The sequence below is a fragment of the Malurus melanocephalus genome, unplaced genomic scaffold (assembly GCF_030028575.1).
Source record: "Malurus melanocephalus ecotype Western Australia unplaced genomic scaffold, MMel_1.1 scaffold_122, whole genome shotgun sequence".
Classification (NCBI taxonomy): Eukaryota; Metazoa; Chordata; class Aves; order Passeriformes; family Maluridae; genus Malurus; species Malurus melanocephalus.
Window position 1 is genome coordinate 1,552,355 of NW_026623354.1, and position 14,852 is coordinate 1,567,206.

Genomic DNA, 14,852 nt, shown 5'->3' on the forward strand with positions numbered 1-14,852 from the left:
RTGGGGTCACCCCTGAGAGCTCACCCCGCACAGGAGCTGCTGCATCTGGGAATTGTCCTGCCCACCCTGTACAGCACAACTCCACAGGCTCTGACAGGGAGCTTTGCATGCACTTACCATGCTAAGGGGCTAACCCGAGCACTTGTGTACATGACAGGTGGAGAAACCAAGAGAATCCCTTTGGAACCTGTCATAATTGGCCTAAAACCTCAACTGCTAATTAACCTGTGAATCTGCCAGCACAGAGGGACCCCAGCCTCCTTTCAGCCTCCTTTGGCCTCTCCTTGCCACACCAATATTTTAAGTATGTCTTACTTTATGTCCCAGATATYCAGAGTCCTTGCCAAAATGCGGTTCCTGCACTGTTTAACTGTATAGGAATATACAATGCACTTTGCCAKTAATGCATCTTCGGTCTTACAACCAATCTTTTCTATTTCAAAATCCATTGCTTTAAAGTACATTTGCTTTTATAATCTTCAAAATGCTCAGTTTATTCAAAGAGGCCAAATACAACAGGGCAGGTTCCCTAAAATGTAATGAGAACAAGCCTAAAAATAATACCACATTATAAAATCAGCATTTGCCATTCTTTCTATTTCCTTTTTGCATTTTCAGCCTTCAGACTCAAGTATTTTCAAAAAGCCACAAGTTCTTAYGTAACTACATCACTCTCAGAACTGGGCTTAGAGAAAAATATTCAAAGAACAGWTCACAAAACTATGTTTTGATTTCTTTTCCCCGATACCTCTGCCTACTGTTAAAAAAGACATCTTTCAGCTCTTTCTGCCAACTTTTGAGTTACCTGCTATTRCTTTTCAGTTAAGGGCCTGAGTACTAAAGCTTGCAAGCAAACAAATAAAACAAAATGAACATTTTTCTGCTTCCACAGTCAGTCTTCCAGCCCCCAACTCACACACACTGTGGTGTCTCCAGAGCATCTCTAAAAGAAGGCAGAGTCACATGGAAAGAACTGAGGACCTGGATTGGAATTTGGTTTCTTTTGTACAGCTACAATTTGGGCTGTGGGAATTGCTGGCTAATTGACACCTGCAGCCAGAAACTCGAAGTAAAGTTGGTTTAAAAAGCAATACAAGCGTAAGACCTGGAGACACAAAACTGTCCTTCACATTTACTGACTCATTTTACCCTCTCCATCCTAATAAATAAGAAAAACAGATTCTTAAACAAAGCAATTTCCTCATTGTTGGTAACAAAAAAAAGGTAAAACAACAACAAATAAATGCCAAAATAATAAAGAGTTAAGAGTTAAACTAATCATGGTTGCTCATTATTTTAAAAGCCCACCATAACTGGGATTATGGTCACTTTACATCCTTTACTGCTGTTGGGCAAAACTCGCTGCTTCAGTTACATCTAAACACCACGATGTGAAATTAGCAGAATTGTGTGGGAAGGAAAACACTGTGCAAATACCACAGAAATCAAACCTTGCCAGCTCCGTGGCAACATATACTGAAAAAAGATTATATTGAAAAGAATGTTTGCAACTTTTGAGACTTTGGAAAATGTCACAGCAGCCAGAGAAACCCTCAAATGTATAAAAAGAGAATCAAACAATCAAGGTGTAAGGCAGACTCTGCTGCCATCACAGCATTTGTGGCATGATGAGCATGTTGGCAGATACAGGCTCAGATAAAGCCCTGGAGCTGCATGGGGATGAAGATGTGCCTTGGTAAGAGCCCAGTCCCTCCTGTGACCCATCTGCATGGAGCAGGCACAAGCAGGGCTGGTTTCATGCCAGCTCACTTCAACATCTCCAGCTGAGCTTTCCCACACAGGAAGCTTTGGTTTGCTGCAATGGAAAGAGCACCATTCCAGATACGAATCAATACTCTAGTCCCTTACAGACATCGGTCGAATCTGCTTAAGAATTCCAAAAATGTAAGGTCTCTGCACACAAACAGTCTTTGCCTTTGGAGAGTTTTGCTAAAAGCCTAATCTAGACCTTGCTGTGATTCTAAAGGCAGCAGTTGCTGCTCTGTCCAGTAAGGGCTTGGAGAACAAATAGGTCCTGACTACCCTACTGCAGTTTTCACTGACAATAAATTCACTATTACGTGTTGTGAGAGCTCTGAATCTCAGCAGCAAATGGGTTTTTTTCACTACCTAGCAATAGGGATGAACTCAAGAGTGCTCAGCCTGATCCTTGTACTGGGCATGTGTCAGCAGCACAGACAACTCTTAGACTCAGTCTAACCTACACACTTAAAGACAAAACTGTGTTTTAGAGAAAAAACAGTTTGTTGCCAAGGATATTAAAATCCAAAGTCTACAACGTAAAGCATTTGCAAAGGTGACAGAAACTGAGTTGCACACCCATGGAATGCACTGGTATTTCCTAACTTGAGGTGGTGGTGGGGGGAAGATTATATTTATCGCCAAATCATCTGTTCTAGGGGGAATTTTAGTACAAACTCCCAAGGCTGGCTCTGCTAAAAGCAAACAGTAAACCATTAACAATAACATTTGCTTCCTCCCCTCCTCCAGCAGCAGCCTGTACCATGAACTTTTCACATTGCAGTCAGGAGGGGAAGGCAGTGACCTGCAGCGGATGGACTGGGATCTGTGTTCTCAGACCCTCCAAGCACAGCAGATGCTATTCCTGCTCCTTTTTCTCTCTAGCTATGATTTTAACATACCCAAAGTATCTCCTGAGGAAAACATCCAACAGAAATGACAGTTTTTACCAGTTCAAAGCACAGCTGATCCTAACAGAACCTCATGAAGAAAACACTGAGGTTTTTCATTTAAAAGCTTTTCCTACAGAGTTTGAAGGGCCAGTTACGACAAAGAATGTGTTATTTCACATCATAAAAAGACTGTACAGAGAATCTTTTACACTGAAAGGTACAAGGCATCCAACACATATTTTTATATGTAGACATACATATAAACACACATACATATTTATATATAACTGTATATATATATGTATGTGTAATGATCAATTTTCATATATCAATTTTCATATACTTATTGCAAATAGTATTTCTACTTGGACCATGAGAGAGAGCATATCACTTTACATATATATCTATATAGCTAAACACAGCACAGAGAGAATGGGGAAGGGGAGATGATAAAGAAACATGAGCACATAAATGCTGCTGGGACAGAAGGAAGCAATGAGGTTGTTTTAATACAAGCACCAAGATGAAGACTTGGGCAGTACATCTGTCCCATCATTACAGCCAAGGGACAGATGGGAGAAAAATATTGAGCATGMAGAGAAAGAGGAGTGGAAACAGCAGGCAGTCAACATGAAGAAACAGGGATGCATTTGTTAAAGTTATTAATTGCAGGCATTTGGGAATTTGCTGTATTTTACACTTTCTGCTTTCTATCAGCCTCACTCTGTGTTCTTGCCCACTGATGCCCAAGTACTACTGTAATAAAAACCAGGGATTCACAAGTTAACAGGGCTGAGCAGGGCAGATCTAAACAATGTCTCAATATTCAACATTCTATAGATCATTCTGGCAGTGGGACAGACACATCACTTTGCTTTTGCCCGGGGCAGCTTATAGCAGAGCTGTGTCCTGACTCTAGCCTGCTAAGGAGATTTTCCTTCTCCTGTAACACTCACTAGCAGTACAAACCCACTCATCACCTATGAAACATGAAGGAAGCAAACAGCAGTTTCCCCAAGAACTAAAAAGTGGAAAATTCATCATGGGATTCCTTGAACAAAAATTCCTTGAACACAAAAAAAATACTTAAAATAATTTGCAAGATATTGCTGCATTTACATACCTGGAAGAAGCAAAGAACACTATGAAAAGAACTGCTCTAAAATTCAACTTTGCTCACGTACCTGAGGACTAGGATTTCATTTTTTGAACTCCCACGCTTTCACTCTCTCCAGTAGCACAGGTCCGTGCACTGCTGTTCGTTGGCCAAGATGCAGCATCCACAGCAAATTTCGAAGTTTGAAGCAAAGCTTCACAGCCTCACGTACTGGAGCATAAATAACTCCACCATACAGATACAGGTGAATTCGCACCCTGGCCCCCGGCTCTGTTTTTAAAGCCAGAGATTGGTCACGTGGAGGGAGCCACAGCTGACCACAATCCACTCCTGAGTCCCTCAACAGCCCCAGCTGCAAAGGGTTAGACTAATTCACAATTAGCAAATATTGAGATCAGGAGTGCAGCTCAGTACAACACTGAGCACTTCAGAGAACTGTTTGCACTCACTTCATGTGTAGAATCACCATTACTACAGATTAAAAGATGCTGCTTCCAAACACCAGCCTCACATGCCACAATCCACAGGAAAAAAAAAAGGCAGTGCACTTCTATTTTTTCAAATATTGCAATGTATATGACCTTAAAGACAGAATTAGAATATTCCATGTAGCCTTTTTAAGGTAGACCTAGATGAAAATGTCCCATCTCTGAACACTGCTGTAGATAGAATAATTCAGCATTTAGCTGTAGATTTCCACAGCCAGGCAGAACACTGATGGCTCTACCTGGCTTTTATTTATTACACCACAGTAGCCTCAAAAGAAGTGGAATGTTAGGAAATACACCATCATTGAAAAGGTACCTGTTCCCTACTCCTATCCCTACAATTTACTGGAAGCAACAGTTAAAATTCCTTTTTTTCTGGTTTTTCAGAGATACACCAGATATATTTTGAAGGGGGGGAAGAAAAGCCTGACCACTGGTTTGTAACACATGAACATGCCTTACATGGAGTGCAAATGCTTTTTGGAGCTGTAAAACTGACCAAAAGAACTGTCTGGATGAATTATAATTTACTACTTTGATTTATTCTGTAATCATCTAGGACTGAATTCAGAACTGCTGCAGGGCTGTAGGTACTGCATTCAGTTAGAAAGGCATTTTCAGATACAAAAATGTAGCATAAATAAACAGATAAACACATGCAAAAGAGCCACCCTCACCACACAATTGGAAAAACAAGGCACAGAGATTAAAAGCTTTCCTTTTCCACAACAAGGTGGGAATTCCCTCCRCAACCCCAGAACTCCAGAGCAGTGTCAAAATCCTACTCTTCTCCACCCAGCAAGGTTCCATTTCTGCCTGTGGTGTAGAGCACATGCAGAAGCTGCAGGAACAGCCACATCACAGCTCCACCACAGCCTTGGGTCCCCATTCTCTCCCAGTTTCTCACTTTCACCAAGTGCACTACTTTAATCACTTCTGGTGAGTGAAATGATCCATTCTTYTGCTTGGTAGGAAAAACCTTTTAAACCTGTTTTACCACTAAAACCCCCTTTGTAGGCACCAGAGATAAAATATAAAAGTTGGRTCCCATGAAACAGCTCCATAAAGATGATGTGGGCTCATCAGGAAACGAAGCTCTGCAGGACAACAGCATTCGGCCAAAACAACAGAAGCTGAGAATCAACATCAACATTTTTCTATTTTCCAAGATATTTATTATAATTAGTAACAATAGGAAAGGCATGACTGCAAGTTAAGCACTGTGCAGACTGTGTGAAGGAAGTATTGTGAGGCTGAACCAAGAGGAGACAAAACAACGGCTGGAAATGAAGCGCCATGTGAAACTTCCACTGTTTAAACTAATCAGTTCATTGTGTTAAGGGATTCACCATAACACCATCCACTTAGTGCCTTGCTAAGTGAGCTGCTCTAATCCTCCTCCTTTTTCACCAGCCAGCACTTTCTCCAGCTCCATGGCATCAGACTGGGATGTGACAAATAAACGACTGAGATCTAATTACGGAGGCAGAGCGTGCCAGGAAAGAAGATGAGCGATGTGGGGAAAGGCTCCCAGCATCATCCCAAAGAGGCACACGAGGGGAAGGTGGGCTGTGGGTCCCACAAAGCTGCTGGAAAAGCACAGAACATGCAGTTTTGYTGCACCTTCAGCCTGGAGAAACCTTCACACAAAGTGTTTTTAAATCACTACACCATCACATAGCCTGACGCTCTGCCCTTAGGCTTCAGAATGATGAAGAGTGCTGCAGCACAAGAAATATCGTGGGTAAACAGAATAGAGTGAGGTCAGACAGCYCAGTTAGCCCTGCCCACTTATCTCTTCAAAGACAGATTCTTAAAATTACTCAAAGCCACAAAATAAACAGGATTTTCAAAGAGTCCTCATAGTGACCACAGCAGAGGCTGGGTTTGCCAAGGACAGGAGGAAGGGCTGCTAGGTGCTCCCCTCCATTCAAAAATGTGTTCTCTRGATTTCAAAGCCTAGATGAAAACTGAAGATTGACTTTTTTTTAAAAAAAATCCAATCAATACAATGTCTGGGTGGTGGCTGATCCTGCAAAGATCTGACATCTACTGTGTCTCAGAGGCACTTCTTTACAGAACAGAACCAAGAGCATTTTGCTTTAACATTTGCTACACATACATGCATATACATAACAGATATACAAGAATGCATACATTTTCATACTATTACTGCTGGTTGAACTAAAATTAACTTTATGGAACAGGCTGTCCTTCGTCCTAGTCTGATCAGGTGTCACTGATACTTYGCATTTCACAAGTAAGAACATTGTGGATAATTATCACAGCTGCAGAATTCTTTCAACGTCAGCTTCCCCATCTATACAGCTCAGGGACAGGACAAAGATTCTCATCTCTCTGTGAGAAAACTGCTTSAGAAAGCATAAAGGACATCTAAGGCTATGGTAAAATAGCAGTAACTTCATTTTGCAGACGAKGGGAATACAAGCTGTGGAAGGTGCAAAATGGCAAAGCCACTTATCCAGGAGGCACAAAACTGCAAGTGAAGAGATTCCTGTAATAGTTTTCATTTATTCAATCTGCACAAAAATAAATGATGAGATGACATGAAAAGTATAATAGGATAAAATCCGAAGTAAAAATCAGCCTTTAAACTGTCTGTAGGATTTTGGGTTTATCCTGAAATCTCTCTTGTGAAGCCTCAGACAYCTTCCCTTCTGCCACGAGGAAGCAGATACTGTCACTATGTATTYATACACAATTTCCCTGTTTTTAAAATACCAGGGTGTAGGCTTGGCAGTGCTTTCTGAATTCCCAGGGCTTGCCCATATCAGAAGCCTGCACAAAGTAGTGAACCCACAGAAAATTCACAACCTTCCCACAGTTTTCACCTGGGCCGAACCAACTGCTGCTCCCACTGCAAGTGATGAATTCACAAGCTGTGAGTTCCTGTGAAGAAAGACATCTCTGTCCTCAGAGATTTTTAAAACCTCACTCAATAAAAGCTGACCCAGTGTTGGCAATAACCCTGCTTCAACTGGAAGGTCAGGCTAGATAACCTCCAACCAACATTCCYACTTAATGCTTCCATGACTCTGAAATGGTGCAAGCATTCTGCACTGAGAAAGGCCAGAACTGCAGGGAGGAATCCTTCCCAAAACCAAGGACCACTCTCTCATATCTTGTCTTTGTGACTTTTGTGTCAAATCTTGCATGTGTCTGACGGGGTGGCTGCAGGACCAGACTCACTGCTGAAAACCTGCAGTAATTCAGATTTCTGTGTGGATTGCAATCAGAACTTTTGTTTAAGTGACTTGGGATAAAAAGAAAACATTTGTCACAGGACACTTTTTAAAAATCTGAAAATACATGGAGCACAACAGCCCCAAGCAGTCCAGTAATCCTAAATACCAGCCATGAGTCACTTTAAAAAGCGATGCAGTACATGGAAAGCAATTAGTTTAATGCATCAAGGATGCACAAGTTGAATTTACARCACTAACACAATCTGCACTCAAAAAAAGATCTGCCTCAGTCCAGTGGCTTGTCAGAGGGAAATTCGTCTCCTAATTAATTCATTTTCCTATATTTGGTGACAAAGAGAAAATCGTCTTTATGCTTAAAAGTATGAGGATACAAACAGAAACAGACCCAAACCTAGCTTTTGCATTCAGTTCTGCTACAAGCTTCCTACCAAACATYTTGCAAATCCCTAAGAACAATTTTGTGAAACACCCCACTAACAAAAAAGCATCAACTTCTGAGTATCCAAATCAATACTGAGGTTTTCAATGGACCCAATGCTGGAGTTTGTTGGAATGGGGGGGATGCTTGGACTCTGAATAATCACCCTGGCTGTCTGTGCATGCACATACCTGATCACRCTACTCAGCAGAATCCATCTGATATTTCACTTCTATTTACTAACCTGTCAGTAAAGCTATTCCTTTGGTAAGAAATCTCATGGAACATTTCTCCCTCTTAATGTCTGCCTAGAAATGGTGACATTATCTCATTCTGAAAAGCAAGAAAATAAATAGGGCACCTGGAACCATAATGAAGTGTGATTTTTATTTTCAGCACATTTAAAATAATGAATGTGGGGAGTTGCACTGGCTACAGCCAGAACTGCTGCATTTGTGTGGCCACTGATTAGATGAACCAGTTTGTTACAGACAGCTAGGCTGTCTGATTGAGATAAATGCCTTTGCTAAGCACAGTCAGACTGTCTCAATTTATTCTTCTGGTGTCGTTATTACCCAGCTAAGAGCACAAATTGCTTTACCTGAGCATTTCTATACCTCATATTTTATTCTTATTATCTATTCTTTTATTTTCAACCTGAGTTTGGAATTCTTTGGGACTGTGTAGACTGTTTGACTCCATTAATAAAACCTATACTTACCAGGTCTTTTGGAYTTTGTATTACAATTTTCCCTTTTTAATACATTTTTTTTTTCCTTTAGGAAGGAAAGTGGAACACAAGGCAGGAAATACCTGAATTATGATCACTGGCTATCAATCATGAAGCAGCACTTCTGTTTACAATTCATGAAGGAGATTCTGCAGTTTTCCTGTGCCTATTTCTCAAAAAGCTTTTATGAACTGCTCATAAGAAAGGTAATTTCTTGCTACACACARGTGAAGCTTTTGGGGTCATCATGAGAAAGGGATTTCTTGTATTGGTGAGACATGAAAGAATACCAATAATTGCAGCAGACATCACTTAGGACATTAGATCCAGTCTATCACATCTTGGTCTCAAAAGGAATCCCAGAAATACAGACACAGTTTTCCAAGGAGAAGAATCTTGGGTCATTTATTAGGCAAGGAACAATCACAAGACATTGAAATCACCAATACATTTCTTTGCACAAAAAAAAAATATCTCCAGATTGCTTGTTTTTGTTGTGCCTCCACCCTTTCATTCCTCCAAAAGTTTCTCAGGTTTTGGGACCACAAATAGATCAAAATTAGCATTATTAAAGCTGAGTCACAGATTGCTGAATGGTAACATAGTACAGTAAAAGCTGTGTTTTTTGACAAGYTGAAGATAAAGAGGACCACAGTGGCATTTGGTGCATATATCTCCAGGGTGATGTTGCTGCAGCTGATTCCCAAGGGATTGTTGTCACAGATCACATTTGTGCAGGCACTGAAAGCTTAGCTCCAAGTGGCACTACCAAGAATTTTTTGCTGCATTACATTATATCCCCCAAGGTGCAGCAGAACATTACTTGCAAGTCTGATGAGTAGCGTGCATTAGAAAAACGAAGCCATTAAATTCTYATAAGCTTTTCAATTTTTCATGTTRTAATACCCCAGAAATGCTTTTTGTACCCRGGGCATGCACCAGTTACCAAAACAGCAAAACCTGACTCTTCCTATTTAAACCTCTTCCTAATGCCTCAGGCTCTCTCCTTCCCTTTATTTAGAAATATCCTCATTGTGGGTCCTTATGGCTCTGGCTGATTTTACTAAGATTACACAAGTCCTGACTGAGGATTTGCACTTAGAAAACCAAYTCCTTGCTCTTTTCTGTTAGCTGCATCTTATTCTGCACCTCAGASGGTCTGATTTTGCCTTGATATTTTTCACTACAGTTCCAATTTCAGAYTGTATTTCTTTTCTGTGTAACTGAATTTTTGCACAGAAGTTGTTTTTTAGACAAATCTATTGTCCTTTCTATGAACTTATTAYAAACTGATTAGTTTTAGGCCTTGTCCACACCGATTTATATCTGTGGATTTCTATCACTCCCTAATGATTGTAGACTACAGCCTTTCAGACCTGAACTCAGGTTTTTCATTTTAGCTGGTAAACCCTAGCTAAAAAAAATGTAGCACAATCTTTCCACCAGACAGAAAGATTATTCTAATTTTTGTCATTTCTGTTGCTTTCAGGCAATTTCTAATAACCTGAGAAATGTGTCTCAAATTTTAAGATAGGCACAGATTCACTCTTACACAGAATGCTATGAGAAACTCTTGTTTTACTTGTTTAGCAAAAGAAAAAACCTCCAAATACTCTAACTTATACCACAAAAGTGGACAAACAGAAATGGACAGGACTGGATTAGCAGATGCCTCTGCCTTCAYGTGAACCTGGCTGAGTGACTCAAATGTGTGAGCAGAGATCAATTAGGACACATTTTCCATTCTGTAATCTTCACCTCACAATTAGCTATCGTTTCCTAATTAAACACAGCTATAAGACACAGAATCCTCCTCAACACATCACTCAATAAACACTTTAATCCCCATGATTAAAAAGATCTTAATATCACAACAGTAAAAGAATAGGCTCGAGAGACCCTCACAAGCTACAAATAATCAGGATGGTTGATATAGTAACACACTTCTGCCTCCTCTGTCTCACTAACAAGTAGTTTCAGAAAAATAACCAGCTTGCCACTGCTGCTTACACCTTTTTATGCAGTTTATAGCAGAAGCCTGTCACACTGTCCCTGCACAAATAAATTTCACTTGTGTGTGTTTTATGCACCGAAGAACAGACTTATGAGGGAATAAAAGCAGCTCAGCTTCACTATTTCAATCTGGTTAAGCCTCCCAAGCCATCTTTTTTAAAGTCAAACACACTTCACATCACGTTTTTATTAGCCAGGAATTTCTTGTGCTGTCACATGATTCTTTCACCAAGTTTGTTTATCTTTCTCCAAAGGTTTCCACAGAGCAATCCAGTGCTAATCAATGCAATGTCATATGAACCCAGAACACAACATGTTAAATGACTCTCATTGTGCACATTCCATGACAAAACTGATGTGAAAACAATAATAAATGTTCAGCATAGGAGCTGGTTAAATAAAGTCTCTGGGATTTTAGGCTCACATGCTTTACCYTATAACCTAGACTGCCTCTCTTTTTGTTTATGCTAGTTTACCATGCAAATGATTTGCTATTTTTAATTCAAAGCTAAATCTATTTCAGAACTCTAGAACTCTATTTCAAAATTCAATAGTTCATATTAAAATGAAAAGAACCACCAGTATATCAGACTAGACCAACTGACTGATGTTTGAAAGCCCACAGAGCCTTTCAGGCTTATAAAAATGCACCAGCCTTCCCTTTCCTCCACTCTGCCCTGAGTGCATTTGTCATGCCGTGTTTTACGTTCTTATCTCGTAGCTTCTGCACTCACATACTCCTGTCACACTCCAAACTCTTCCTTAAAACTTCATTCCTATCAGCATGTTCAAGGAATTCCAGCCTGAAGATTCTGTTCTGTGCTACCTGTGCCCAAAGAATGTGAAGCAGAACAAATGGGACACAGAAAAGTTAATGCCATTTATGATGCCTTGCATTTATTGGTGGGAACAATGGCAAATGTGGCCATAAATCCTAAAAGTCATTACTCAGGATGCATTGAACACGATGAAATGCACACTAATCCCAGCATACATGTTTTGGGAAAGGAAATTTAAGGCTAAGTGAGTCCTGCAGAGTTTACAGTGCTCTTGCCATAGGGCTCTCTCTTGTTGTGACCAGACTTTAACAAGTGTCAYAGAGCTTTAGAACCATCTCTGGACATACAGGAATTAAGCGTGAGGGACAGAAGAAAAGTCTGTGAACTGTTATTCAGGAATAAAGTAATTTTGATTCAGCAAAATAATCTGTAAAGACATGCAACTCTCTACAACCTTGCCAGACTTAGTCCCTCAGAAGGCTCCAGAGAGGGAGACAAATGAGAATAAGCAAATACCTGCTCCAAAGAGGTAATAAATTAGGTATAAAAACTGTTAAGGATACAAAAAGCACAATAGATGAATAGACAGGGCAGGCAGAGTAACAGCAAGAAGCAATGAGGAGTAGTTTTCCAATATAAGTAGGTTTATCACAGTCAAGTTTTTTATAGGTATGAAAAAACCCAGCACTTTAAAAAGGATTTCAGAAGAGGAAAACGAGTGAGCAATACAGATGTTCGTGTCCAGGACATGCAGTTTATGTCTGAGATGACACAGATGGAGCCAAATGTGGGCTGATTCCCTGTCAAATGTGAGGCTACAAAACTSTTTAGTGGCAATACTCTGAAGAGATACAAACCAGGCCAGACTGMAGCTGCTGAAGCCAAGGAAATGATGTTGCAGGGACAAAGATGCAAAATCACTGACAGCTTGGATGAAAGCTCAGCAGTGTGCAAAGAGTGGAAAAGCTGTCATGCAGACAGAATTAGCAGGATTTTGATAGGCTGGATGGAAAAGAGAGAGGAAGAGCTGTGAGCTGGAGGGAACACCCAGATTACTCATTSAATGGGAAAGCAGCACAGCAGCTGGAAGGGGACAATGCAGGAGCTCCAGGGCAGATGAGGAGTTCCAGGTTARCAATGTTTTAAGGCAAAGCAGAGATGAGGGGACATCAGGGGAGCACTGACATCATAGGTTGGTCAAAAGCTGATGGATGCTGAGCGCAGAAGCAATTTCCAACACTTCTTACTTTACTTTCTTAACTCCATTAGCTTTGCCTAGACACCCACTCAGCCATTCCAGAAAGGCTGTGCTCCACTCTCTGAACCAGTGACTGAAGCTGTTTCAGTACTTTAGCTCTCTTGGAGCCACCTCACTTGACACRGATTGCTCAGCACATTTCCACAGCTCATTAATATTTGCTGCAATTTAACTCTCAGCTCAGACTGGTGGCTGTACTTCAGTGTCTCCTGGTACAAGGTTTCTACTTCTACCAGTGCCTTTGCACACTTTTCTCTACATGATGCCCCTCATTTTCAAGATGCTTCCATCTTCCAATAGCTAACAAGAGCTGCAATTTCTGCTCCATCCACGAGGAACATTTGGATCCAGCAATAGGAATCYGAAAGACTGAATGGCCTCAGAATTCTGTTTTCTGCACTTGTTTCTTCAYCCCCAGCGCTTRGAAAAARAAYCAGCTACACGTGTCAAGTTAACAKGAATTATTTCCCTAAACTCATGTTYTCCTGCCATGGATCACACACCCCGAGTTAAAAACCCTGTCAGTCCTTGCTGTTTATCRAGCTTGCCCATCAAAGTACACAATCACAGACACAACCACAGACACAGACACTAATTAACAACATTCCATTGTGCCACAAACGAGAAATGCCAAGAGATCTGCCTTAATTAACCCTGGCCCTGCTCCTTACACAGCTCCCACTGCACGAGCACACATGCACACAGACAGCAGGCAGACAACAATATACAGAGATAATGAATGGGTCTCTAGTGTTTCAGATTTACCTACAACCGTGTCCTTCCATCAGAACTTTAAGAGAGTTTTGCTTCTGGCACTAGCATTAGCAATCCCACAATAYAGACTGTTAAGAAAAACGTTGCTCAACATTAGAGATAGTTTGAAACAGAGTCAGAAAAATCTGGGTGCTTCCCAGGAGCACTCTGCAAATTACTCATGAACTAGGGGATATTTTACAAACTGTGCATTGCATAGCTGCTGCCAATGGTTACGCAAGACTCTGACCAAAAATTTTAAAAAAAACCAAAACCAAAAAAAAAACCTGAAAATGAACTTCCTGATGAAAAGAAGAATGTGTACATCTCATGTATCAAAGACACAAACTGAATTTGAAATAAAGGACATGCAAATGAAAAGTGCACATATTTGGGGAGTGTTGGGGGGTGGGGGCAAAGAGTTAAATGCAGATAAACCTCTTRCTGGTGAAAATAACATTTGAATTTMATTTTATATCCAGACTATCCGGTTCACAGTTCTTTCGTTCCTACTGTGGGAAAATGGGAACTGGAAAAAAGTCCCACCAAGGAGGCTCTTTTCTTTCCCTCCTTTTTTCTTCTTTTTTTAAACTTTAAAAGTCTGTGATGACCTAAAGAAAGTAACAAAACAAAACTGTGTCCAGTATTTTAAACTCAGCTTTCCCTTGGGTCTCAAAACTGCATCTGTTCCATGTGCACTGAATTCAGCAGGAATACATTGTCCAAGATGACTAAAATATCAGAGTCTGCAGTGAGGGACTCCAAAATATAAAAGCAAATAGAATAAAAAAGGCATTTAAGAGGTGACTACATATAACCTACACCTACTGCTTGGTAGAGTTAACTCCTCTTTCAACATTTCTAGACTGTATTTAAACAGTTTATACTGAAGTAAATTGCCCCAAATATAATTTTTCATTCAGCCTGTAAACTAGGGCTTTAAAGAGGCATGTCTACATTCAGCCTGTAATATTACCTTGTAGGCAGCTTGTCTCATAAACTGCTTTGCAGGCTGCTTCCAAATAGCAGGCACTGTAATGACCCATCTTACTTCAGTGTTTTCAAAGTCTGAGCCTCCTTGGTCACTGAGCTCCTAAAAAAAAAGGAAAACAGAGGTGAATGCAAAATTGTTGTGTGTCTACTTTACAGGAAAACACTATTTTCTGCTGGATCTAGCAACAGTAACTCTCTTTTCAATTTTTTTCCTGTTACATCCAGGCTACAAATCAGAATTACTGATGATCTGCCAAGAATGCTTCATTGTGCCAAAAGGTGGGATTAAGGTTGATGTTTTCACAAGAAGGCTGATAGAAAAGTTTATTGCTCAATATAAAGTAGAAAAGTTGGCTTTTGCAAAAGCAGCAATTTACAGACTATTACAGCACATTTATGTACATTCTTAGCCATGGTGTGGG

General features: G+C 40.4%; 1 protein-coding gene across 1 annotated transcript in view; it reads right to left on the reverse strand.

Moving 5' to 3' along the window:
• The window catches only part of HSPA12A (heat shock protein family A (Hsp70) member 12A), a 48,861-nt gene that overhangs the window by 9,393 nt on the left and 24,616 nt on the right, over positions 1 to 14,852 (reverse strand). Inside the window, exon 7 of the mRNA XM_057370295.1 lies at positions 14,414 to 14,530. Coding sequence (XP_057226278.1) covers positions 14,414 to 14,530 — 117 coding nt within the window. The remainder of the gene's footprint in view (positions 1 to 14,413; positions 14,531 to 14,852) is intronic.